This window comes from Podarcis melisellensis, assembly GCF_964234715.1.
Source record: "Podarcis melisellensis genome assembly, chromosome: 8".
NCBI lineage: Eukaryota > Metazoa > Chordata > Lepidosauria > Squamata > Lacertidae > Podarcis > Podarcis melisellensis.
The window spans coordinates 43,569,606-43,595,711 of record NC_138540.1 but is presented as its reverse complement, the minus strand read 5'-3'; the positions used below and the strand labels follow the sequence as shown (position 1 = coordinate 43,595,711).

The 26,106-nt window shown below is 52.6% G+C and overlaps 2 protein-coding genes across 10 annotated transcripts in view; one reads left to right on the top strand and one right to left on the bottom strand.

Moving 5' to 3' along the window:
- PMFBP1 (polyamine modulated factor 1 binding protein 1) overlaps positions 1–10,226 on the top strand; it is a 78,091-nt gene extending 67,865 nt beyond the window's left edge. For 5 of the 7 annotated variants that reach the window (XM_081921811.1, XM_081921814.1, XM_081921812.1 and 2 more), the window contains 22 exons: positions 139–222; positions 797–964; positions 1,276–1,518; positions 1,601–1,822; positions 1,912–2,142; positions 2,222–2,344; positions 2,447–2,573; positions 2,684–2,820; positions 3,012–3,258; positions 3,503–3,692; positions 3,974–4,127; positions 4,240–4,407; positions 4,485–4,652; positions 4,739–4,906; positions 4,984–5,130; positions 5,221–5,388; positions 5,489–5,551; positions 6,713–6,822; positions 6,950–7,024; positions 7,296–7,389; positions 8,915–8,985; positions 9,932–10,226. In XM_081921811.1, the coding sequence (XP_081777937.1) occupies positions 139–222; positions 797–964; positions 1,276–1,518; positions 1,601–1,822; positions 1,912–2,142; positions 2,222–2,344; positions 2,447–2,573; positions 2,684–2,820; positions 3,012–3,258; positions 3,503–3,692; positions 3,974–4,127; positions 4,240–4,407; positions 4,485–4,652; positions 4,739–4,906; positions 4,984–5,130; positions 5,221–5,388; positions 5,489–5,551; positions 6,713–6,822; positions 6,950–7,024; positions 7,296–7,389; positions 8,915–8,985; positions 9,932–9,992 (3,219 nt within the window). In that variant the 3' untranslated portion in view covers positions 9,993–10,226. The other 2 variants (XM_081921813.1, XM_081921816.1) reach the window with 2 other exon arrangements.
- Positions 10,227–10,418: 192 nt separating this feature from the next.
- Positions 10,419–23,601, bottom strand: DHX38 (DEAH-box helicase 38). 3 transcript variants are annotated; one of them, XM_081921821.1, is made up of 27 exons: positions 23,485–23,601; positions 22,910–23,249; positions 22,603–22,790; positions 22,394–22,510; positions 22,004–22,169; positions 21,759–21,877; positions 21,595–21,671; positions 21,078–21,233; positions 20,795–20,956; positions 20,452–20,559; positions 19,909–20,030; positions 19,669–19,806; positions 19,338–19,524; positions 18,957–19,142; positions 15,572–15,712; positions 15,355–15,465; positions 15,151–15,267; positions 14,209–14,316; positions 14,013–14,125; positions 13,656–13,864; positions 13,422–13,576; positions 13,145–13,300; positions 12,920–13,054; positions 11,546–11,671; positions 11,316–11,411; positions 10,712–10,833; positions 10,419–10,620 (listed from the first exon to the last, which is right to left on the bottom strand). In XM_081921821.1, the coding sequence occupies exons 2-27, from the start codon at positions 23,236–23,238 to the stop codon at positions 10,536–10,538; spliced, it is 3,729 nt and encodes a 1,242-aa protein (XP_081777947.1). In that variant the 5' UTR covers positions 23,239–23,249; positions 23,485–23,601; the 3' UTR covers positions 10,419–10,535. The 3 variants fall into 3 exon arrangements, with proteins under 3 accessions (XP_081777947.1, XP_081777946.1, XP_081777948.1); XM_081921820.1 differs by having other exon boundaries at positions 22,910–23,547; XM_081921822.1 differs by lacking the exon at positions 10,419–10,620 and having other exon boundaries at positions 10,777–10,913; positions 22,910–23,548.
- Between the last annotated feature and the right edge of the window lie 2,505 nt (positions 23,602–26,106).

Sequence of the window (26,106 nt, the reverse complement as noted above, 5' to 3'; positions counted from 1 at the left end):
AGCCTCCTGCTGCTCTTTCTGCCAGAGGGAGAAGATTGCTGCAGCAGCACCCAAGGAAGGTTCCAAGTTCTAGGCATTGTCTCTGGAATCCCCCCCCCCCCAAGCTGCCAGTTCTTAGTCAGGCCCTTCTTCCCCCAGGTCGATCTCCGTGACCAGACGATTGTGAAACTTCAGAGATGTCTGAAAGCAGCTGAGGAGGAGCGGGTGCAAGGGAAGGATGAGGTGACATTTTGGGGACGGAGAGCCTCCTTGTAGCAGTCTTGAAAAAGTACCCCACAAAGGGTGGAGCTCCCAAGGTGACCAGCAGCCAGGCCCTCCCCCCTCCCTCCCCAGTGTTCTCTGAGCAGGGGAAGAGTCCCAAGGACAGCAGACTTTCCCCCCCAGAGGATCAATCACCAAAGGGCAGGTCACAGGAGGTGCTTGTGTAAATGTAAAGAGGCGAAGTGATAGATCCTGAGCTGCCGACTTATAGTCAATCCAGCTTCTGGAACAGATGAGAGCCCAGAGAACTGCGTTGCCCTGCGATTTGCCTGCTTGTTTCCAAACAACCTGCTGAGGACACACAAGCTTTGGGAAAACTGCCTGTCCAGTGTGTTTCCCAGCTCAGGATCTATCTTGACAAGCAGCAGTTGGGGCCGTAGTGCAAGGCTGAGGGTCCGGAGGGCTTTGCCTCACATAGCACAGAGGAAAAGAGCCAGGCCAGGGGGGGGAGAGAGGGGGCAGGATGAGGTGGTCTGAATGTGTGGATTGCCCAGCAGCCTCCTGAGGATGCTCATCTGTCCCCTGGCACTGCCAGCTTGCAGGTAAAGAGGCCGAAGTGAACCACCTCAGGGGGCAGCTCCACCACCTGCAGGATGAGCTGAGGAGCCTGCAAGACTCTTGCACTGAGCAGGAGAAGGCAATAGCGGAGCAGACTCGGCTCATCTGCCAGCTCCAGCACGAGAAGGAGTCCTCCCTCAGCAAGGTCCGTGCCCTTTGGGGGGGGGAGTGGTTGCAAACTCAGTTTGGCCCCCATTTTCCTACCAGCTGATCTCAGTTTCCTGCCGCCCCCTAAAGTTTGACTCCCTCCCCTTCAACGGTCTTCAGCCTCCCTGCATCCTTGTGGGCTGCCTCTCCTCCAGGTGCTCACTCAGAATCCCTGACTGCAGGGGGAAGGAGCCAATTTGGGGCCAGATCCATTCCTTGCTACGTGGGGAAGAGAAGAGACCAAGCTCCAAGGCACCCCTCCTCTTACTCACATGACAACCCCCCCCCCCCCGGCTGTGCTGTTTGCAGAGCCAGAGCAAGGCCGCCGCCCTGGAGCAGCTGCGGGGTGAACAGCTCTCTGCCCGGCAGGACCACCAGGCCAACATGGACCAGCTGCAAGACAAGCTGCAGCGCCTGCAGCAGGAGCTGGATATCTGCAAGGGGCGCAACCAGGAGAACCTCAGCAAGCTGCAGTCCCGCGAGTGCCGGATTGAGAAGCAGACGCTGGACCTGGAGATGCTGCTTCAGCAGTGCCAGGTCCTCAAGGAGCAGGTGAGCCCAGCCAGCTGGCTGCACCCCACACCCCACTCCTACCCTCCCACCCAGAGTTGCCTACCTCCCTTTCCCCCCGCAGCTCCTTTACTATGAGGAAGTGACCCAGAAGCAGGAGCGGGAGCTGTCCTGCCAGAGCGAGCGAGAGCGGCACCTACACGAGCAGCTGGGCCAGGTGGAGAGCAGCAGCACCCTCCTGGAGGGCAGCCTGGAGCTCTACAAGAAGAAGTTCCAGGCCTCACTGAGCAGAGCCGGGGAGCTGGAGTGCCAGTTGCAGCGCCTGGAGGAGGAGGCCGCCTGCCAGGTAGGGGCCCCGGTTCAGAGGGGAAGTCGATGGCAATGGGGGCCTGGCTGCTTTCCTGGCCCTAAGCTGCGCTTGCCCTGTTGCCGCAGGCCAAGGAAAAGGACGAGGCCCTCTATAGGTTGCAAGCGGAGCAGCAGATCCTGCAGGAGGAGCTGAAGGGCAAATGCTGGCAGGCCAGCCGGGCGGAAGACACCGCTGAGCAGCTGATGCGGGAGCTGCGCGACACCCAGGTGGAGCTGGCCCAGAGCCGGCAGCTCGCCTGCCATTCTGAAGAGACCATCCAGGCGCTGCAGGAGCAGTTGGCAGCCAACCGTGTCCAGGTGAGCCTGGCCTCGGCCCCCAACCCCACGGGCAGCGGAAGAGGGAGCCACCTCTGACTGACTGCTGTGTGCTCTTCAGCTCCTAGACCAAGAGGCGGCGCTGGCCACGTTGCACAGGGACTTCGCTTCTTACAAAGCAACTCACAGCTGCTCCAACGGCAGCTATGAAAGCCAGATAGTCGCTGCAGAGACCCTCAGGCAGGTAGGCCCTGCTCTCGGGCCACAACACTTGTTGGGGGGTGCAGGGGGAGCCCTGGAGATGTAGGGCTCCAGGCTGAGTCGCGGTTCTCTTTGTTCTGAGCAGAAGCTGCTGAAAGAGGAAGAGGAGAGCTCTAAGCACCAGCGGCACGCTGAGGAGTACCAGGGCCTGGTGCAGGATTTAAAACTGGAGCTGGTGAGGGTCAGTGAGCAGAAGAGCAGCGCTCTGAACGGTAGGAATGAGTGGAAGTAGCAAGGACATAGGCCAGGTCCCACTCTTGGCCTGAGCAGACGTCGGGCGGGGCTCAGCTAGTGCTGAGCAAGAGGCCACCTTTTTTTCCAGACTTGGCTCACCTGGAGCTGAACTTGCAAAGCCTGTATGAGGAGGCAGCAGCTGAGAGGGACAAGCAGCAGCAGCAGGTCCAGCAGCTGCAGATGGAGCTCAAGCAAAGCCGCAAGCTGCTTGCTCAAAGGGAGCAGGTGAGCACCTCTGCCTGATTTGCTGGGAGGCATGCTGGGTGTGTGGGTCCTGCTTGGGGCTTCTCTTGAGGCATCGTGATGGGCTGCCTGCTGTCAGCAAGAGGAGGCTGGTCTAGATGGGACCACTTTGACCCAGAGTTTTATTCTTGCTGCTGATTCTGCTCCCTCTCTGCACTCCCTCCCTCCCACAGGCCATCCAGAAGCGAGATGCAATCCTGCGGAAGTCCCAGGCGGAGATGGTGCACGCCTGCAGCACCCTGCAGGAGAAGGGGCAGGAAGTGGAGCAGCAGCGTGCCCGTGCCCATCAGCTGGAGGCCAGCCTGCAGAAGGCCCAGCGGGAGCTGGAGCACAGCAGAGCAGAGTGTGCCACCTTGTGTGCCGAGGCACAGGCCCTGCGGCGGAGCTTGCATGAGAGCCAGGAGCAGCACCAGAAAACTGGTGAGTGGGGCCAGGACATATGAGGCTGGAGGCCAGAAATTCCCGTCGCTAACATTGAGACTAGATTACTGGGCAGTGGCAACAGTTGGAGCAGAGCAGCAAAGGTGGGAGTGAGAAGCAAGCCGAGGACCCATCCCCTCTCCCACCTCCCCTTGTGGGATGCTTCAGCCAGCCCACCTGCTGGTTTCTTCTGCTCCCCTTTGGGGCTCCTGCCAGCATCTCAGACCCTCCCTCCACCCCACAGCCCAGGAGCTGGCGCAGCAGGAAGAGCAGGTGCTGCTGGCCCAGAGCAGCCTGCACAATGCCCAGGAGCAGCTGAGTGAGCGGCTCACAGAGCTCACACATCAGACACAGGCTGGCCGCCAGCTGGAGGCAGAGCTCCGGGTTCTCAACGAAAGGCTCTCCGTTGCTGAAGCAGAGCTGGAGCAGAAAAGGTAGCAGCTGCAGTGGCAAATGGCAGGGGGTGGGGGTCTCCTTAGGCCCTGACATGAGTCTCTCTGGGGGGAAAGGGTTGCAGAAGGGGAGGGGCGCCTTCCATGGCTACTAGTTGTGAAGGATCAAAGAGGTGGGAAGGGAGCTGTTGTCCTCAGGTCCTGCTTGGGGCTTCTCTTGAGGCATCGTGATGGGCTGCCTGCTGTCAGCAAGAGGAGGCTGGTCTAGATGGGACCACTTTGACCCAGAGTTTTATTCTTGCTGCTGATTCTGCCTCCCTCAGAGAGCTGTTGGAGCAACTGATGGGAGAGCTGAGCCAGTCAAAGCAGCAGCACCAGGCAGCCATGCAAGAGTCCCAGCAGCACCAGAAGGAGGCATCTCGGCTGCAGCAGAAGCTACAGAGCAGCCGGGAAGGGCTGAAGAGCCTGCAGCTGAAGGTGGGGAAGGGGAAAGGCCAATTGCTTCTGCCTGCGGCAAGCCAATTGCTTCTGCCTGCGGGAGAGCTCAGCTGGTGGCAGCCTGAAGCCTTCTGGTATGTGCCGCCCACAGGTGCAAGGGAACCAGTCGGTGCTGGATGAGTTGCAGGCAGAGCTGGGCCAGCAGAAGCGCCAGGAGGAGGAGCTGCAGCGGCAGCTGCGAAGGGCCAAGGAGCAGGAGAGCCAGCTGGTACAGCAGTGCAAGGAGCTGCAGCATCAGCTCCAGAGCAGCCAGTGCAGGGTGAGCCACTGGGCAGGGCTGCAGGGAGGAGGCGTGTCCCAAGTCTCCCAGGAGCTGACAGCCCCCTGGCCTTGCAGTTGCAGGAGGAAGAGTGGAAAGCCCAGAGCCTGCACACCTGCGCCACAGAGCGGGAGACAGAGAGCCGTGTTCTGCGTGAGCAGCTGAAGCAGCAGAAGACGGAGCTGGAGGTGCTCCGCAGAAAGTATGAACACGCCCAGTTGCAGCTGCAGCAGGAGACAGCAGAGGTGAGTGCTGCCATTGCCACCTTCCCCCGCCCTCGTCTGCCTTCCTGCAGGTTGACCAGGCTTGCCTCCCCCACCCCACTCCACAGGTGTTGCGCCAGGAGGCCACCCTCTCCCAGCTCCACACTGAGCTGCACACTGCCCAGGAGAAGGAGCGCCAGAGCAACCAGTCCCTGGCTGCAGCCAAGAACATTGCCCAGGACCTCCGGCTGCAGGCCACGTCCTGCCAGGCCAGCCAAAGGGAGGCAGTGGAGCAGGTAAGGCCAAGCCAAACCTGGGACCTTTTGGAGGCCAGCCAGCCAGGGAGATGACCTCTACCCTCCCTTCTTGGCAGCTGGAGCAGAGAACCCGGGAGGTGTCCTGCCTGCAGGCGGAGCTGCAGCTTGCCCAGCACAGGGCAGACCATCTGGAGGAAGAACTGAGCGGCTCCCGAGAGCAGCTGCAGCAGCTGCTGGCCATGCAGAGGGAGAGGGAGCAGGAGGTGAGCATCCCTGGCCCAGGGAGGGAGGGCTGGAGGGGCCTTCTTGCTCAGCCCAAGCTCACCCAGTGGGCAACTCCTCTGTCTTCACAGGCCTGTGCCTTCGAGGAGCGGCTGAGTGCCCTGGGCAGCCAAGTGCAGCACTGGCAGCAGGAGCACCGGGTGGCCGAGCGGGCTCTGGCCGAAAAGGACGAGGAGCTGGTGGTGATGAAGGTGGAGCTGGCCTCGCTGGAGGAGAAATGTCACCAGGCGACAGAGGAGGTGACGAGGGGCTCCCTGCAGGGTGGAGGGATACACAGCCAAGTCCTCCTCAGGTGGCTGATGCTTTTCCCTTGGTCCTCTCCTGGGGCTGCTTTGGCAGAGAGAAGAGCTGCAGAACGAAGTCAACGTCCTCCGGCAGAAGTTTGTGGTTTCCAGCCGGGATGTAAGTAAAGCTTGGGGAGGAGACTCATCCCCCGGACTCCCCAGGGGCACCATTCACCTCTGCCGCCCCTAGGAAGAAAGCAGATCCCGTCATTGGGGAAGAAGGCCCCAAGCGAAGCATCCAAAGAGAGTCCTCATGGCTTCTGGGTGTCACATTCACAAGCTGAGGTGACAACAAAGGTCACAACAGGCTGGCCTGGCTGCCTCAGGGAGTTGTGAAAGCAACAAGCCTGTCTAGCCTCAAAGCCAGAGCTGGTTGCACCCCATGCACTGAGGTTGCCCAGCAAATACTCTCCCTCCCCTCCCCACCCTTCAGCCCCTATAAGCCTTGGTTTGTTCTTCACTCCAGAGTTAGAGCTCAGCTGATCTCGTTCTTTCTCTCCTTTCCTTCTCTTTGTTGCTCAGCTTCCTCCAGCTTTGTCTTGTCCCTTCCTTCACCTGCTGCTGCTCTCCTCCAGCCTTTCCTCAGGGCCGGTTGCCCTGCCAAGTTCTTGAGCACCTCTGATACTCTCCTTTGCATCCTCTTCCACTTGTCCACATCCTCTCTAAGGTCTGGTGCTGTCCTCAAGTGGAACTTGTCCAAGGTTGAGGTTTTGCTGCTGGCACAGCGAGATCACCCACTGAGATTCAGGGGCAAGCAAATGAATTTGCGGAAGACCAAAGAAGGTTCCTTTTCACACAACGTAGAACTCGTTGATGGCACCCACTGCCACAGGGTGTGCCGACGGCTGCCAATTAGAATGGTTTAAATGGGGGAGTAGATAACCTCAAGACAAAGAGATGTGCCAATAGGTGTTGGCCATGATAGCTCTGTGGAACCTCCTTGTCCAGAGGCAATCTACCTATGAATACCAGGCACTGGGGAACGTTCTAAACCTGATCCTCTGCCTTTGGGTTTCCTGGCAGCACCTGGTTTGGATCCCCAGATGCCACACCAGATGGAGCTCTGAGCCTGCTGCAGCAGGGCTCTTGGTCTGTGGCTCACCAGAGACCTTGTGGTTGCCATTTGGGAGTCTTGTTTGCCTCTGGCTCTGCTCTTCATTCTTTGGCCCTTTCAGAATAGTTTAGGGGCAAGAGAGCGGAGGGGCCAGTGGAGGTTGCTTTGCGCTTCTGGAACCATGCCAGGGTGGCCTTCCTAGACTACCCTCTTCTTACCTGGCAGGTGGAATCCCTGCAGACCTCCCTGGAGACAGCACGGGCCGACAGCTACCGCCTGCATCATGAGAGTGAGTTGGTGGTGTCCAACGTCAGCCAGTGGGTGAAGGAGCAGAAGTGAGTTTGTGCCACCTGGCTGTGGCAGCCTCCTCCTCCTGGCGTAGGTGGGAATGGGCTCTAGCAGTGCTGCTTACCACCTTTCCTTGCCCCTTGTTACTTCCTCCCAACTGGTGTCTCGTTGCAGGCAGGTGAACGAGAAGTTGGGCGACAAGATCCGGGACCAGATCAAGCAAATTGCTCAGCTGACGGGCGAGAGGGAGTAAGTGCAGCAGGTTGACACGGGCAGGGGGCGGGGTCCCTCCTCCAGGCCTGCCACACTTCTGCTCTTCTTCAAGGGGTGGGCAGTAGGCTCACCTGCTGGTCCCAACTTCCCCTGCCTCCACCCCATACCTCCAAATACTGTGCAGGACAAGAGGTGTTTTTAAAATTCAGGCGCTCCTCCTTTCCTTGTCCTGTTATCCTCATGTGTAAGTCCAAAGGCTGCTGCATGGCTGTTTGTTCCCCTTTGTTAAGGCAGTTTCTTTCCACAGCCACCTCCATGGGCTAATGGAGAGACTCCAGCAAGAGAATAAACGCTTGAAAAGTGAAGTGGATGAGCGGCGTATTGAGTGTGAGCGCCTCAAGGTGAGTGGAAGGCTCGGTAGTGAAGGGCCAATAATCCCAGGGGTCCAGATGGTACTCTCAGTAGGCTGCCTCCGTTTCCCAGCAGGGAAGGTAATGAGTGGCAAGGTGTTCTGTTAGCCTGCAAGGCAGACATTTATTATTTGAAGTAAAGTACTTCTGGAACCCTAAACCCACAAATGCAGAGTGGGCCATTATTGCCATAACAGAAGACGTGGCAGAAGATGGGACAGCCCCAAGGATTCCCCAGACCACCCACATCATTTAATGAGAAGGCATTGAACAAGTGCTGTTGTGGAAGCTTCTGCAGTTCTGCAGCAAGAGCGCAGAGAAGTAGGCTTCCAGCATCCAACCCACAAGGAGTGCCTGGTAGTGACCACAGAGCCTGTGTGTTGGGCAAATCCACTCCTTGAAAACACAGATCCTCGGACTGCTGGAGGAACGGCGGATGGTTCACCAACAGAGATGATTACATAGTGATTCATGATAGCCAAAGCCATAAATCTTAGCTACTGAATTTATTTTGGGAAAATAGTGTGAATAAGAAAAGCTGCTTTCCATGTCTGGAGACTGAGCAGCTGAGAACCCAGATGGAGGTGAGTGACTTAGAGAAGAATTTTCATCCTGCCCCCAAACCACGTAACAGCCCTCAGGGCATAAGGTCAGCAAAGCCTCCCTTTCTCTAATGACCTTCAAGACTGCTATAAATTACAACTGAGAGGTTCTCTGTCTGCCAGTTGAAATTTACTCTGGTGTGTGAGCTACCTTCTTAAGAAGAGTTTATCATTTAACAATCAAGGGTGTTCGGATTGTTAGAAATCTTTTATTTTTAATTCTGTTTTTTTGACAAAAGTGTTGACTTCAAACTGAAAGTATGTGGTTTGATAAGGAATGCTGTGAAGACCTTAAGGTCTTAAGTTTTTAAGATGCGTATTGAACTGTTAATAAGATTAAGAACACTCAGTATGGCAAATACATTGTTGGACACTCCATTGACTGTTGGCATCTTACAGCAAATATTGCATGAGCAGTTAAGAGAGATCAGAGCTGAGATTGATGAAATGGTGAATGAAAATGGACCAGAGAAGGATGAAATGGAAAATGGTATTAAAGAGAGCAGAAACTTTGGAGAACAATATCAAAAAAGGATTTCCAGAACAGGAGAGTGAAATGGTAGAGTTGGAGGTAGCAGATAATGAAATGGAGAAGTCCTTCGCACCAGTGTCTAGAGGAATGAAACACCCAAATGGCACGAGTTATGATGTTGAAGGAATGGAATGAAGCCATGGACATCCTGAGTTGGCAGAGAAAGAAAATCGGAAGTCCCTTTCACATCTCTTTTCCTTTTATATTCCTTCCTCTTTTTTCCTTTTGTTTCCTTGTTGTCCTCTACTCTGAGACATTATTGGGATTATTCTTTCTCTTTTCGTTTCTATTCATTTTGTATTGTATTGTATTACAAAAAAAAGCCTTAATGAAATCTTAAGGGAAATAACACACACACAAAGTCTCCTCTTTCTCGTTGCAGGCTTTCCACAGCAGTGATTTGGACCCAGGTGCTGTACTACCACAGCCTTGGCCTACGTTCCCAGCAGATGAGTAAGTGCTTCTGTTCTCCCCCACTCCTCTCCTTGGACAATGCCAGCACCAAGGAGCTTCCCTGCCTTCAGGGGACTTGCTGACTCACAACCTCCTTCAGTGACCAATCTTTTGCCTGGACCAATCTTTTGAGGCAATGTAGAATTCTTCTGATGGCAGGAAGGCACTTTGCACAAGCTTGGCTTTGCACAAGCTTGGCTTAAAAAGTTATTTTCTCGGCTCACACATGCAGGCTGGGGCATCATAGCACCCTACACAAAGCACCAGAAACCCCTGAAAAGCCTGCAAAAGCACAGTGTGGTGAAGCCTCTGTAAGGAACTGCCTGGTATAGCAGACTATGGGGTTCTGTTATACAGCAATCTTTTTCCAGCAGCCAGTGAGATGAGCCCTGGGCAAATCCCACCCCCCCCCCCCGCCCCACAGCTTTCCTGCAAGGGTGGGGAGCTTGTAGCCCTCTGGCTATTGTGAAGTTCTGGCTCCCCTCACTCCAGGCAATAGTGGCTGGGGCTCATGGAATCTATCATCATCCAGAGGGCCACATGCTTAAAGCCAGGGGCCGGTAGCAGACCAGGCCACAATTCCCCAACCGACCTCTAATGGAGTTGCATACCAATATTGGGAGGGAAAAGTATTTATATAAACTCTTTATCCAACATTATGTCTAGAATTGACTTTAGTCCTTGGGTGTACAGAAGCCATTTCCACTCCCTTTCAATCATTTATGGTGGGTGCAAACATGCCCTTTCTTAAGAGGACCAATGCTGTGTACAATAGTCTAAAATGAAGTAATAGCATTCAAATAGATGCCATCTTATTTTCAGTCTCCCATAGAGATTCCCTGAGCAAACTGATTGTTAGTCAAGTCAAGCAGCATGGATGTAGAAAGCCATTCCTGCTGTACCTCCCCCACCCACCCCAAATCATGATCCTTATTACCATTTGCAGCTCTCACTGCTTGAGCCGGAAACAAAGCAAAGTGCTGGCTACAAAGTGGAACCTGTCCTAGTCCCGCCATGGCTGCTGGATACCTATTCTTCGCCACACACGCTGGCCCCCTCCCTGCCCAGCAGAGGACACACCTTGGTGCCTGCCGCGCCAGGCTCCAGTGAATATTTGGACAGGGACCGGCCGATTGACTAATCATGTGACTTCTTACGCAGAAGAAGAAAGAAAAAAAGAACTTGTGCAGATACTAAGCTAATAAATGGGGACGTGCTGAGCCACTTTCCCCAAAAAATCACACGTCGTGCTGTGAGCATGTATAAGGCAAAAGGGAGGCAGGTGGCAGAAAGCAGGATGTCTTACAGCCCATTCATGGGCTGAGGGAGGACAGGGCTCCCCCCAGGTACACCCCAAACACACCTTGCTCCAGCCTCACCCCCAACCTTGCACCAAGGAAGAGGCCAAACAAAAGCAACTGCTCAAAATCAGGTCAGGAAGCAGCAACATTTATATAAACAATAAAATTATTTTTTCCATGTCCATCCAAGGTGGGCTCTGCCCAACTAAGCACAGCAGGGTCTTCTGTACAGAGCTGGGAGAGCAGGGGTTACAGACCAAAGCGAGCTGGTGTGTGGCGTGGGGTGGCAGGCTGGCCTTGCTCCTTGCGTCCCGGCGTGTAGATCTTGGTGGACCTACAGGGAGGGGAGGAAGAAGATGTCAATCACACTGCTTGGCCCAACCACGCACCCTCCTCTTTACCCACCACTACTGAAAGAAGCATACCTGACGCTGCCCACCGGGTTGCGGCGCTCTTGTTCCTCTCGGCGGGCACGCAGCTGCTCTTCAGCCAGAGCCATCTCCTCCTCCATGGCTGAAGCTTCCTCTTTGGCCCTTCGGCGGCTCTCCTGGGGCAGAGCAAGCAGACTGAATGCAACTGAAGCAGGCAGGAGCTGACCTCACCCTTCCGACGTAGCACTCTTTTTTACTGGAATATGTTTCAAATTGACAAAGCAAGAGTGCACACTCAGGATACCCCAACACTTAAGGAACAGCTACGCTAGCCTGAGTTAGGAGAGCCCATGACATGCTTTCCTGGATTAGACTTAAGGTCAGTGCTCCTTTGCAGAAACCGGCCAGGCAGCCTTAGGGAAGCCACAATATGCCTTTTGCCACTCCCTGCTATATAGGACAAGTTTAGCTATGGGCACACAGAGGAACAGCCCCCTTGAAAGCTCTTCACCTCATCCACTACTTAAGGAAGGAGGGAGCCAAGCTCAGTCTGCTCCTCAGCATTACAGCAGCAGAAAAAAACACCGACCTTGAGAGCAGCTACAAAACAGGAGGACTGGTTCTGCAGCCACCAGCAGTTCCAGCTCAAATCCCTTACCTGGCGAGACTTGCCAGCATGTTTGATGCTGTAGAACATGGGTCCCAATTCAGCCAGCCATTCACCATCCACTGCTGTGACACACTGCATGTACTCCTGTAGGGGGATAGACAGGAGGGTTGGTCAGCCCATGGGGAAGCTGAGAGACACCCCCCCTCCAATGACTAGGAAAGAAAGACCACAGCAGAGCTAGCGCCATTACAGGCAGCCCCTCACACACACAAACTCACCTTAGTGGTCATTACAAGCTCATGGTAGACGATGTAATCAGGTGTGTAGCCCATGCCAAAGAGCGAGCTGGTTGGGTGCAGGTGGCAGGGCATTCCAGTGCGGACATTGACATACTCGCCAATCCCCTGAAGCAAAGAAGGAGCATGGTCAGCACAGTCCCAGCACAACCACCCACAGGCTCTGCCCTGGCACAATTGAGGCAGCTGAATCAGCCTAAGGGTGCTTAGGTAGTTCAGCATCCTGTTCTCATAGGGGCTGACCAGATTGGAAGTGGGACCCAAGCACAACACCAACTCTTCCCACTCACAGTTCCAGCAACAATGAGTCTGTGGCAAACCACTTCTGATGCTGGTGGGAGTGTTAGCCTTCATAACATATATCTTTATCCTCCCTAAAAGATATTTCACACCACCTGCTACCTGATTCGTGTTTGCTGGGGAGTGAGCCAAGGAGCATCTCCATCAAAAGCAGGCACTCTACCATGAAGATGCTGCCCCCCCCAAGCATCTTATAAATGACAGAACCAGGCGGGGCGGGGGGAATGAAGCAGAAGGAAAGGGAAAAGGGCTTTAAAGGGGTTAGGGGCACAATAGTAAAAGGAGGCTTCCAAACCAACTAATGGAAAAGTGTGAAAGAAGAAGAAGAGTTTGGATTTGATATCCCGCCTTTCACTCCCTTTAAGGAGTCTCAAAGCGGCTAACATTCTCCTTTCCCTTCCTCCCCCACAATAAACACTCTGTGAGGTGAGTGGGGCTGAGAGACTTCAAAGAAGTGTGACTGGCCCAAGATCACCCAGCAGCTGCATGTGGAGGAGCGGAGATGCGAACCCGGTTCCCCAGATTGCAAGACTACCGCTCTTAACCACTACACCACACTGGCTCTCTAGACTTCTAGAAGGCTAGACTTCTTTGCTGGTCTGAATCAGACTGGTGGTTTTCACCCCACAGCTGCTCTAGACAATCAAGAAGCAGCCTTTCAAAGGACAGAAACCCAGCTAGAAAAGGGAGAAACCACTGCTAAGCTAGAAGGGGCAATAAGTAGTGAGATCCCTATACAGGAATAAGGAAAGGGATAGCATGGCCAGGGATGCCTTGTGGGCTCGAGCAGAAGATTGGCTCTTAGGAGTCCCTACATCAAATCCATAGCAGGAGTGACTGATTACAGGAAGAAGTACTGAAGCTGAACACAGAACCAAGAGGGAAGATAAATGGGGAGGGGGTTTGGCTTTGAAGCACAGATTAAAAAACTCCTCTGGGTAGCGCCATCGTTTGCAACAGGGAGCATGATGTTCCTTATACCCACTCACTTGTCTACCTACCCACTCCCTTACAAAACCCAACGCAAAACACACCCCGGTGCAAGTTCTTGCTCACCTTCAGTTTGGCAGCCTGGTGAAAGTAGGCAGCACAGATGCACTTGCGAACAATATCCCAGTCAGTGCCACAGGATGCCAGGCTCATGCGTTGCTGCACCATAATGTCCTTCAGCTGTGCTCGCACCTCTCGCACCTGGAAGAGCAGCAAGAGCCGTCAAGCCTGGAGCTCACAGCCCCCTTCAGGTCCTTGCCCAACCCACTTTCCCCCTCTCCCAGCAGGCACCTTGCGCATGGCCTTGGCATGGATAAAGTGCTCGTTGCACCAAAGTGTAGAGTAGCTGTTGTTCTTCCATTGCAGGTAAACGTTCAGGTAAGTCAAGTGATCACTCTCAGGAACAGCAAACTTCTCCCGCACCTGGTCACTCTCTTCCTCCCGGCCCTGCAGGGAAGGCAACAGGAAGGTGAAGAGAGGAGGAGGGAAGGAGGTGGCAAGGCAGCCTGGCGGCTGCTAAGGTCCCAGGAACTGCCCAGCCCCTTCCCCACTTTGAGATTAGGCTCACCTTGGGCCGGTAGAAAATGGCTGGAACAGAGAGCATGGAGACAATCAGCAGGATCTCTGAGCTGCAGCCCATGTCACAAGAAACGATCAGCATCTTGGAGAGAGCCGGATCAAGGGGGAACTCGACCATCAGACGCCCCGTGGATGTCAACCCACCTAAAGGGAAGGCAGCACTAATGAGACAGGCCTCCCAGCTATGCCACACCACATCACCTCACCAGGTTGCCCCCTATACCTGTGTTGTCTAGTGCCCCAAGGATCCACAACTGGTACATGGAGTTTAGCATATTGTCTTCAGGAGGGGGGTCCATGAAGTGGAACTGCAGCAGGTCCTGCACACCCAAGGACTTGAGGAGCAGCACTACATTGGCCAAGTTGGTGCGCTGAATCTCTGGGACTGTGGTTGTCAGTAGTTCATTCTTGTATGCACTCTGGGTGTACAGCCTGTCCAGGAGAGAAAACAGCTGCTCAGATGGGAACAGCCCTGGGAGACCTGCCACCCCAGCAAAGTTAACTTCCGTAGTCAAAGACACACCCCTGCAGCTCCCACCCAGCGTTGGCAGGAGGGATTGCTCACACACACAGTTCCTACCTGAAACACTGACCTGGGCCCGTCCTTCCAGCTCGGCCCGAGCGCTGGTTTGCATTGGCCTGGCTGATTGGGTAGATCTGCAATGCATCCATGCCAATTCGTGGGTTGAAGACCTGGGGCAAAAGAGGGAAGATGAGCCACGGTTTCAGCCTAAACCTGCAGGCTACAGGGCTCTGCACAACCTAACCCGCCTCACCTTCAGCTTGCAGTAGCCAGAGTCAATCACAAACATGATCCCGTCCACCGTCAGTGAGGTCTCTGCAATGTTGGTGGCCACAATGCACTTCCGAACGCCATCTGGTGCCTGCCAGAAACACAGGTGTCAATTGCAGAAGATAACTTCCATCTCCTCCCAGGCCAAGGGAAGCTCTTTGAGCTAAACACTTTGAACTCTCTAGCTTTCCACTTTAGCAAGCCTCTCAGGTCAGCACCAGCCAAGGGTCAAAGTCTCCTGCCTGGTCTTATCCACTGGTGCATAATAGTGGGTGCTGATGCCCCACTGCCTGCAAGACTCTTCCAAGTCTGGTTTCATTCAGGTTTTCACCTGTTCTTTTCACTCCCTTGGTGCATGTTCAATGCTCTGCTCTATGGCCTGTGACCTGCTCTTCCATGACTCCAGTCTGCAGCTGCCCAGGTTCTGGGCCTAATTCCAGTTCTAACTGATCCTGGCTGTTCATTGATAGCACTCTACTTTCCATGATGGTTTGGAACCAGTTGCCTCAAGACACCGATGTTGCTTCGGGAAAACTGGCAACTGCATTGCAACTCCACTACCTCTCTCCTTGTGCTTGGGCTGATCCGATACAAACTTTCAGGGCTCACACCTAACATAGCAGAACAAAGCCCTGAAACTTCCTTGATGGGACACAACAGCACACATCCCAAATAAGATAGCCTTCCTCTGCTATGCGTTAGAACACACATGGCAAGAAGCCCCCGCACAAAGAACAGCAGCAGTTCCCAACCAAGCCTTCTAACTCATGTAATGCAGAAAACAAAAGATCAAGCAACAAGCTTAGGGGCAGGTGCAATTCTACTCCCCACAGAAACACACACCAGCCCCTGCTCTTCAAGCACAGAAGGGAAATCTCTCTCTCTCTCTCTCTGACACACACACACACACACCCCAGTTCAATACCTTCTGGAAAATCTTGGCCTGCAGATCAGATGGCAGCTGGGAGTAGATGGGCAAGACAGCCAGGGCAGGTGCATTCTCCAGTTCCTCCAGGTGCTCCACAATCTGTTCCGATGTGACCTGTGATAAGGAAGGTGAGAGTGAATTGCATGCAGGAGAGAGGGCAGGGCTGGCAACTCAGGGGTTCTTTCACTCAACAGTATGCACCTCAATGTCCTCCTGGCCTGGCATGAAGATCAGAATATCCCCTGGGGCACTTGAGAGGTGGACTTGCAAGGCCTGTTTCACAGCTGCTTCCACATAATCTTCTTGCGGGGTCTGAAAGAGAGAGGTAAGGGACTTAACACACCCTCCCGGCCATGGTCCACAACCCTCCCAGAGAGTAAAAAGCAGACAAATCCCTGCTCCCCTGATCTCTACATACCTTACTAAAGAGGACATCAACAGGAAAGGTGCGACCTGGAATGTGGAAAATGGGCACATTCCCAAAGAAAGCAGCAAACTTCTCTGCATCCATGGTGGCTGAAGTAACAATCAGCTTCAGGTCTGAGCGCCGGGCCACAACCTGTAGGAGGAAAAGAGGGCAGGTGTCACAAAAGTAAAGGTGGGAAGACTCACCTACCCTCAGAGCAAGGGAGGAGCACCACATGGCATATCTTTCCAAACATTGGATGCAGAAGTAGCCCATTTCATCCCCCTCTCAGATGGAGAGAAACAAAGAGAAATATTCCTTCTTGTAACAAAGGGATTGTACTTGGCTGCATGGTGCTCTGTTTCAAAACTCTGCTTCCTTGTTGCAAAAGGCAAGAAGTTGCCTGAGTGACATAGGGGCAATGGGCACAAACAACAGGCTTTGTCTCAGTTCCATCAACAAGTGAGAGCAGCAAACTCTTACTGTATTGCAATTCAGCAGCTTTACATCACAGGCTCCCTCTCTGCTCCGCAATGGCCACTCTCAGGTCATGTATAAATTGTGTCTTGGGAGGCTAAAACGATTTCCCACCAACTCTTGAACATTGCTTTTATGACGTAAAATTTGTGTCCCTTTATTCTTTTTTGTTTTCTCCAGAGCAGACCACAGTGCCAACTCTGTCCCCATGTCTATTCTGGCACTACTAGGGCAAGGCCTGAAAACATCACCCACAACAGGCATTCATTCACCTGCTCACTTCAAATGTGATCTATATCTCATAAGCCACCTACTGTCAGCAGCTAGAAGCATCAAAACTAAACACTGGAGGGACATGTCAGGAGTGAACATGAACCACTGATACCAAACTGTATGGGAAACAGCCATACTAGAAAAGCTAAGTAACAAACTGAAATTAGAACAGGGACATACAAAAGAGGATGGGATGCCTTCATCCTGGTGTGGCTCCCCTTTATTACATACACAGGCCAATAAGACAACAACATAACCCGTGCCCCCCCCCCACAGCACAGAAATTGATATGGCCAATTTGACCCAACAACTCCCAGCTCCTCGCAAACAGGAACAAAATTCACCGCAGCCAACCTAAAGCAACCAACCATGCTCTGGGCCCCTCAATCTCCTGAACCATCAATTAAAATAAATAAATGAATAGATAAATGAAGTGATGCCGACACAAAACTCGACATGTACACTTTCCAAAAGAAGGAAATAACACTACCCCCTTCTCTCCCTCACCTTGTCTCCACCCCACCCCACCCCAAACTCATAATGCGTACGATAGCAGTACAGTGGTGCCCCGCAAGACGAATGCCTCGCAAGACGGAAAACTCGCTAGACGAAAGGGTTTTCCGTTTTTTGAGCTACTTCGCAAGATGAATTTCCCTATGGGCTTGCTTCGCAAGACGAAAACGTCTTACAAGTTTGTTTCCTTTTTCTTAACACCATTAATACAGTTGCGACTTGACTTTGAGGAGCAACTCATAGAACGCAGTGTACATAGTAGCCTTTTTTGAGGTTTTTAAAGACTTTGGTGATTTTTGAAGTTTTTCCAAAACTTCTTTTGCAGCCATTTGGTAAGTTAAGCTTTTAAAACTTTTTTGGGGGGTTTTGGATTTTGGGTTAGGGTGTTTGGAATTCAAGGACTTGGTGTTGGGGAGGGGTTTGCAAGAATCTGGAAGCTTGTGTGTGTGTTTTCTGCATTTTTATGATTTTCTGTGACCATTGGGCCACTCTGCTGTTTTTTTAAAAAAAATCTGGATTTGAATTTCTGTGTGCTGGGTGGCTGGGGGAACAGTTGGGGAGGGGTTTGCAAGAATCTGGAAGCTTGTGTTTTTTTCCTGCATTTTTATGATTTTCTGTGACCATTGGGCCACTCTGCTGTTTTTTTAAAAAAATTCTGGGTTTGAATTTTGAAATGCTCTTTACAGTATGTGTGACTTTAAAGAGCACTTAATAAACTCTTGTTGTACCAAATTTGGCTTTGTTTGGACTTTTTTTTACCATAGGAACGCATTAATTGATTTTCAATGCATTCCTATGGGATTTCGTGCTTCGCAAGACGAAAAATTCGCTAGACAAAAAAATTCGCGGAACGAATTAATTTCGTCTTGCGAGGCAGCACTGTATCTCTCACCAAATGTAACTGAACTGTAAAAAAAACTCTATGAACTGAAAACAGAGGTGCTATATGTACCGTTGTTATCCGTGAAAATCTTTCAATAAAAAACAATTTTAAAAAATATGATCCATGTTCATCACCTGCCAGAGAGGCCCTTCTGAATTCTACATAGGACAAACAGGCCAGTCTCGTCACAAATGGCAAAAAGATCCAGTACTATAACTCCTGAGCTGAACCAAGACAAAGCATTTTTAACCCATTTTATGTATTAATTGGATTATAAATGTGAATTAATTAGGTACTTGCAACTGCCTTTACTCTTCTGTATTTCACTTCATTTTCACACTGCTTACAACACCCCTCCCTTGCAAACCATGTGTTTCTACTACACCCGTAGATCAGAATTTTATAATTTTTATTTAACAAAACTTATACAGTCGAACCTTGGATCCCAAACGCCTTGCAATTTGAAAATTTTGGCTCCCAAAAGCTGCAAACCTGGAAGTGAGTGTTCCATTTTGCAAACGTTCTTTGGAACCCGAACGTCCGATGTGACTTCCGCGGCTTCAGATTGGCTGCAGGAGCTTCCTGCAGCCAATTGGAAGCCGCGCCTTGGTTTCCAAACATTTTGGAAGTCGAATGGACTTCCGGAACGGATTCTGTTCAACTTCCGAGGTACCACTGTATACTGCTTGGTTGAAACAGAACCTCCAAGAGGCTTATGAGAAATAAAAATAATTAAGAACAAGCAGGTAAAACATTTAAATGGCAACTAACACCAGCAGCAAAGCAAAAAGAGCGTAACACATGACAAAATATACGTGCCTAGATAGGCTTACCTAAACCAAAATGTTTTAAGCAGGTCTCAAAAAGAATACAGCAAAGGTGCCTGCTGGATGTCAATAGGCAGAGAGTTCCAAAATGTAGGTGCTGCCACACTAAAATATTTTATTCTTTACAAGTGTGGAATGAGTATTGTGTGGCAGCTCTAACAGTGTCCATTCCATACATCAAAGCAGTCAAGTGGACACCTATGAGGTAAGGTCATCTCACAAGGATAACACTTCATTCATCTGATGTGAGATGAGTCCATGACAGCTTATTGTGCCATAATAAAGGTGCTAAAGGTGCCCTAAGACTCTCTAGGCTTTTTTCTGCACAAGACTCAAACAAGGGCTCCCCTTCTGGGACACTGCACTGTATAAGCAACTGAGGTCTAAGTGAATCCACCCACAGTCCCACCAAGCAAGTACTGACCTCACGCAGGAGACCGAAGAGCACATCTGTGTTGAGCGAGCGTTCATGCGCTTCATCCATAATAATAGCACTATAATGGTCAAGGTCGGCTTCACGCAAAGACTCACGCAGCAGGATCCCATCCGTCATATACTTGATCACAGTGTTCTCTGAAGTGCAATCCTCAAAGCGGATGGCATAGCCCACCTGAGAGATATCGGGGGCAGGGAGAGAAATATGTGAGAAGAACTTAACAAAAGACAACAAGCAGAGCACATCACACTACAGGTACAGTGATGAGGGACCATCTTACCTGCAGCTGAGCCAAACCCTCACCCCCCAGCACTGCCAATACAGGTGCTTCCTACTGGCCCCCTCCCCCCTCTGCCCTTCTGTGCTCACCTCCTCACCAAGGCTCACACTCATCTCCTCACTGACACGCTTGGCCACTGACATCGCTGCCACCCGGCGGGGCTGCGTGCAGCCAATCAAGCCATAGTCCGTATAGCTGTCCTCGTGCAGGTACTGTGTCAATTGCGTGGTTTTCCCGCTGCCTGTCTCCCCCACTACAATCACAATGCTGTTGTCCCTGCAAGAAGAAGAAGAGACAGGTTCTGTCACCAGCTCCCCAAAGTTAGGCCCCTCACCTGGACCCTGAGGTCCCTGCCCACCCAGTAAAGCAGAGAGAAGTTGCTGCTGAGGCTGAGGGCAAGGGGCTGGGGAAAGGTCTCACCTAATGACTGTCAGCAGTTCCTGCTGCACAGCAAAGATGGGCAGATACTGCCTCTGCTCCACAATTGACTTCTTCTTGGCAAACTCACTGCTCGCTTCACTCTTCTCCTTCATGTGATCAGCAAATTTCTGTTCTGTCCTGAAAGGAGAGTTCAGGTGTTGTGGTCATCGCCTCACAAGGCCCATCCTCCCTTGGAAGCCCTACTTGCTGCTGTCATCCTGCAGCAGGCGAGGCCCCTACCTGTAATCCACAGTGCCATCCTCTGCCAATTTTTGGTTGGGACCCTCTTCCTCTTCCTCCTTCTTGATGCCCATGATGTTCCCCAGTTTGGTGCCTGCCAACTCCCAATGCTTGTGCTGGGCCTGAAATAACAGCAACCACACACACACACACGTACACACACACACACAGATCCATGAAAACTATTCCGACTTTGGCATGCTACATACAGTTCACTCATCCCTGCTCTGAATGGTAGCCACACCTGCCTGTTAAACGCAGCCTTTCTGCTGCCTCCTCTCAACACTAAATTGCAACTTGCCACTAAACTGCAACTTACTGACCCCTGCAAAACCAGCACAATTCTGGACTTGACTATTGTTGCTTTGTGAAGAAGGGTAGAATAGAAACATTTTCAATCATAAAATAAAGTCTTAAGCAGCTGCAGCTACATTCCTGCTTGGAAAGACAGTTTGCCCCCAGCAGGCAAGTTCCTTACTCAGTGGAGATTAAGCCCACAAGAAGGGGGGGGGGAGAGAGACCCAACAGAAACTCGGACTGTACCTTTTTGCGCTCCTTCTGTTCGCGGTGCTTGCGCACCAACTGGCTGCCTTTGCGGGCGATGATCGCCAGGTCGGAAGTAGCATCCTTGACGGGGATGACGGGCTCAGGCTAGAAGGAAGCAAGAAAAGTGATCCACAAAGGAACAGCCCTGCCCCAACTTCAACTCCCCCCTCCCCATTTGCTGCCACCACTTGTTTAGATGGCGGGCTCAGGCTAGAAGGAAGCAAGAAAAGGCTCAGGCTAGAAGGAAGCAAGAAAAGTGATCCACAAAGGAACAGCCCTGCCCCAACTTCAACTCCCCCCTCCCCATTTGCTGCCACCACTTGTTTAGATTCTGGCCTACCTGCTTCGTGAAGACAATGCGCCCATCCAGGAAGGGAGGCACCAGGTTGTGAACCAGAAGATGAACCTTCGCAGCGTTATCCTCCTCAAAATCCTCGTCCACCTCCAGTCGGTGCACCACGCCGCTTGTCAGCATGCGGTTGGTCTCCCAGCGCTCATTATCCTACCAAGCAGAAAACAAGGCCAGGCCACTCAGCAGCCCCTCAGTTTTAAGGGAGCCCTTCCAGCGACAATGGTCATGTGTTTGCCACCACTGGGCGCCACCCTCTCCAGCACTCCCCTACCTCATTTATCTGCCTGCGCTGAGCTGAGATGCGCTTCTGCTTTTGCTTCTGCAGGTGCTGTTCCCGCTTCCTCACGTACTCCTCTGATGAAGAAGCCAGGGGATTGTGGAACTCGTCGTAGCCCTCATCCATCATGTACCAGTCCCTGTCAGCTTGCTGATGGTGGGGGGAGGGGGGGACAAGAAGAAAGTTTCAGCAATGCAAGCCAGAGACACACTCTCACCAATCTTGTTCATTATGACATACCGCACTGGAGCTGAGCTGGCACTTTGGAAAAGGCAGCCTTCAATGGCCACCAAACACAGCCACCAAACACACCAAACACAGGGCCTGAGCCCAAGAACACCCACATGTGACAACCATCAAGCCCTTCTCCTTCACTTCCAACTCTCCCCAAAGAGAGAGCCAAACAACTCTGGGCACCCTCACTCTCCAAGGTATGAGATGAAGAAGATAAATAACCCTAGTGAGGGGGCGTCTGTTTGGGATCATTTGTTAAAGAGTGCTGCACACTCACCCGCTGGTCATCTTCCCACTGCTGTCGCTCCTCCTCAGTTTCAAAAGCAATGCCATCCTCACCATCTTCACGCCTTCCTAAGAATGGAAAGTATCATGAAGGCCTGATTCTGGCCCCAGATTGCTGAGTCCTCCTCCCCCACTTCAGCTTTCCCAGTCTCTAACCTCTGCCTCTGGAGAGCCAAGGTGTTGCACCAGAGTGTCTCTGATGGTCAGCCCAGTCATTGTATTTGTATGAAGGCGTTGGCAACGGGGTGTCCTCTGGGTACTTGCTCCTGACAGACCTGTGAGAGCAACCAGGAGAAACACAGTCAAGGCAACAGCCCAGAGGGCAAGGACTGCTTGCTCCAGCCAGGCCTCATCCATCAGCCTCATCCCCACACCCCCAAGTCTGATTTGCACCTCCATACCGGTCACGATCACGCCGTTCGCTATCCCGGGAGGCAGATCCCCGGTGACTTCTCTCTGAGTCCCGGTAGGAGGGCGTGGGGGAAGGAGACTCCCACTGGGAGCGGCGTGAACTGTTGTAGCCACTGTCCTCTTCCTCCCAGCTGGAGCGGGAAGGTGTAGCTGCATCTAGGCACAAGAAGGAAACCACCAGTTGGTTTGGACTACTCCCCCTTCTGCCACCCTAACACCCTTTGCTCCCAGGGTCCCAACACAACTGCCATGAAGATGTGCCACAGCCATGCATAGCCCAGCAGTTGCTCACCCAACCCCATACACAGAGGAAGAAGAAGGCAACAGTCTACAGACGCTCCCCATCATCCAGGTGGAGTGGGCAGATAGAGAGAGGGCACCTTTGGGTCGGTGGCGAGGACTCTCTGGTTCATTTTTCCGACTACTGCTGCTCCTCTCTGAGGAGGCCTCTCTCTCTGAGCGGCTACTGCTGCTGCGTCGACTTCGGTCCCGCTCATCTGTGGAGGCAACCTATGATCAGCCATGGCCCACCCAGTGAAAAGACCAGTGGCAGTCCTGGGGGGTGGAGCTACTCATGAGCAGGAATTACCTCGGTCCCGTTTGCGATCATGTTCCCGCTCCCGGCCGTGGTCCCTTTTGCGCTCTTTTTCCTCCTTGGAGGAGGCATAAACCCCATGCTCACGACGTTCCCTTTCCCGCTGCCGGCTGCGCTCCCAAAACTCCTCACTGACTCCTCCAGTGTGAGATGGTGTCTCCACACGAGCTGAGCGATAATGCCTGGAAAGTGGAAGAAGAGGAGGGCTGAAGTTTTTACCTCAACAAATTCAGCTCTTGCTTTCTTCCCTAAGAAGCAGCTACCGTTGCAGAAAGAGCAGCTTCCCAAGCCCTCCCCTCACCTGTCCTTGCGGCTGCTGCGCCCAGCTGGGTCGCCGTCCTCTTCCTCGCCGGCAGCGCCCTCGTCCTTGCCCTCAGCCCAGTCCTTATAGGAGGAGACCCGGGACCTCTTCCGGTCCTCAGCCCCGTTGTCCTTCTCTTCCCGCTCGCGGCGCTTCTGGGCGGCCAGGAGGTCCAGACCCAGCAGGGAGGTGCGGGGCGCCGGGATCTTGAAGACATGCTGCTCCTCGGCGGCGCTTTTCTTCTTGATCAGGAGGCCGCCGACCTGCGTCTCTGGCGCCAGGCCCTCCAGCCGGTGCAGCGACGCCTCTTCCGCCGGGGTGTCCCCCATTGCAGGGCTCTCTGCGGGGAGGCAATGAGGCACGCGAGTCAGCGGGACGGGGACCGGGCGGCAAGGGGGGTGGCGCCTAACGGCGGCGGGGAAAATCGGGCTGTTGGAGGGGCTGCCACTGGACGACACACCGCGCTGAAAGCGGCAGCGGAAGCAGCAGCAGCAGCGCCGCCCAACCCGCTGGCCCGGCCTCGCTTCGCCTTCGGGACAGAGACGGGGGCAGAGTCCTGCCCGCCTCAGCCTCACCCTCCGCCGCCGCGCGGCCGCCGCTTCAAGGCCTGACCCTCCGCTTGCCGGGCGCCGCCATTGCCCGCCCCACAATGCCCCGCGACGGCAGCTGCGACGGCCTCTCCCCGCGCCATAGAGTCGTTATAGAATGTGCAGCAGCGCGGCTCCTAGACCGACCGAACGAGTCCTTGTGCGGAGGCGGGATTTCCGGATTGCCGCCGCCCAGAGGAGGGAACGTAAAAGCCGCCCACAGGAAACTGCGCGAAGAGATTCCGGACTTCCGCACAGCTGGAACGGAAGGCGGCAGAACTAGCAGTTTCCCCTCAGAAGAGGAGGGGGTGCCGCTCCCTCAGACAGCTGAGAAAGCAGTTCGAGATCATGGGCGGGAACGGGGCTAATGCAGGGATGGGGAGCTGCGCGGGGACATTCATGGCCCTCCAGGTGCTGTTAGAGACCGCAGCTCCCAGCAGCCAGCGTGGCCAGAGACGAGGATGGGAATTGTAGTCCATCCATCCTCTGCTGGGCCGGAAGTTCCCCAGCCATAGGTCATGGAACAGTAGAGTCGGAAGGGGCCGCGGGGGTCATCTAGTCCAAGTGGTGGTGGGCCGAGACCCGCTTGTGGGTCATGGCCTGATCCGAGATGGGTTGCAACAGCAGCGCCACCACTGTGCAAATATGTGGTAAACGATTACAAGATTGGTCCCCAAATGCATGTTTGGTTAAAGGCGGGTCCAGAGACTGAAAAGGTTGAAGACTGCGGGTCTAGGACACTTGCAGCCCACAAAGGGGCAAACGCGAGTCCCGCGCTCTCTACCCAAAGCGGCTCGGATTTCAGCCGGATGGGTTTTCAGGAGCCCGAAAATCCCGCGCACCAGAAGGGCCGCTCTTACCCTTTCTTATATCTAGGGTGACATAACCCGTTACCCCGGCAACAGACGAGCCTCTTGGACCGGGGGCGGGGCTTCTCTGGGTCCGTCTCCTCCCGCCCTTCCTACGTCAGAGCCAAATCAGCCCCCCCTTCCCGCGGCTGGAGAGTCCGGTGGGATGATTTGCGCTGTTTGCGCCCTTGCGAGTCACTCCTTGGGCGTTGGGTTCGTCTGACGCCTTTTGTGTCCAGCTGCCCCCCTTTTATTCTGCATGGGTGCAATTCCTAGGATAACCTCCCAGTCACTGCTGCAAAGCCTGCATTGGGTGCCAGGGCACAACCCCCTTACCACTGAAATACAAACAAACTGGGTCTTCAAATGTTGCCCCTCCCCCCTCACCAGAGCTCTCAGAACTGTGCAGATTTACCCCCGGAGCTGGCACCTCTTCCTCAAGCCACGGGTCCAAGGGCAGCTGCAGGGCCCTTCTCCACGAGAGAACTTCTACCCTTGGGAGATGCCTGTGCCTGGCCATAGAAGTGAAACAATATGCGCTCCTATGATAAGGTAAAAGCACATAAAGCGTTCAAAAACCATATTGTTAGAAAAGCATTGTTTAATGTTTCTTAAGATATAAGGATTTGTTAGAAAAGAAAACCCCAAGATGGTTGTCACCAATGGAAGCGAAGGCACAGAAAAAGCTCAATATGGAGGCCAAATGGCCGAAATATTGGGAAATTCTGGAACAAGATGGAGACAGAATAAAACTGCAGAGCTTTGAAAAATTGAAAAACAAAGTGCGAGATTGGCTCCATTATTACCAAATAATGGAGGCATACAATTTGGACAAAAAAGTTGGTTTCCAGGTGGAAAAATCAAAATTGGAAACAGAATTGTTAGATTCAAAAATTAAGAACTTGTCAAGAATGTATAACTTGCTGTTGAAATGGAACACTCAGGATGAAATGGTGAAATCAGCTATGATAAAATGGGCACAAGACGTTGGACATAACATAATGATGGCTGACTGGGAACAGTTATGGATCACAGGTATGAAATTTACGGCATGTAATGCCCCAAGAGAGAATTTAATGAAAATGATTTACAGGTGGTACATGACACCAGCCAAGCTTGCAAAAATTTATAATTTACCTGACAATAAATGTTGGAAATGTAATGAGACTGAAGGTACATTCTTTCACCTTTGGTGGACATGCCCAAGGATTAAGACATTCTGGGAGATGATTTATAATGAAATGATTATAGTATTTAAATATACCTTCCTGAAGAAACCAGAGGCCTTTCTCCTGGGTATGGTTGGCCAACTGGTGCCAAAGAAGGACAGAACTTTTTTTATGTATGCAACAACAGCAAGAATACTCATCGCGAAGTATTGGAAGACACAAGATTTACCCACCCGGGAAGAATGGCAGATGAAGTTGATGGACTATATGGAACTGGCGGAAATGACTGGCAGAATCCGAGACCAGGGAGAAGAATCGGTGGAAGAAGACTGGAAAAAGTTTAAAGACTATTTACAGAAATACTGTAAAATCAATGAATGTTAGAAAAATGTTGGAATGAAGTTATATGGCTTTAGCAGAAATGTTATAAGGAACTAAGTACAAATAGATTATTAATGTATTAAAGGGAAAAAATAAGGTTAGAATATGTTAAGATAATTACAGGACAAAAAACAGAGGAAGATGGAAAGGAATTGCTGAAACAGTTAACTGAAGTGGAATACAAAAAAGGAGGTGTGATGAGGTCGTTGAAA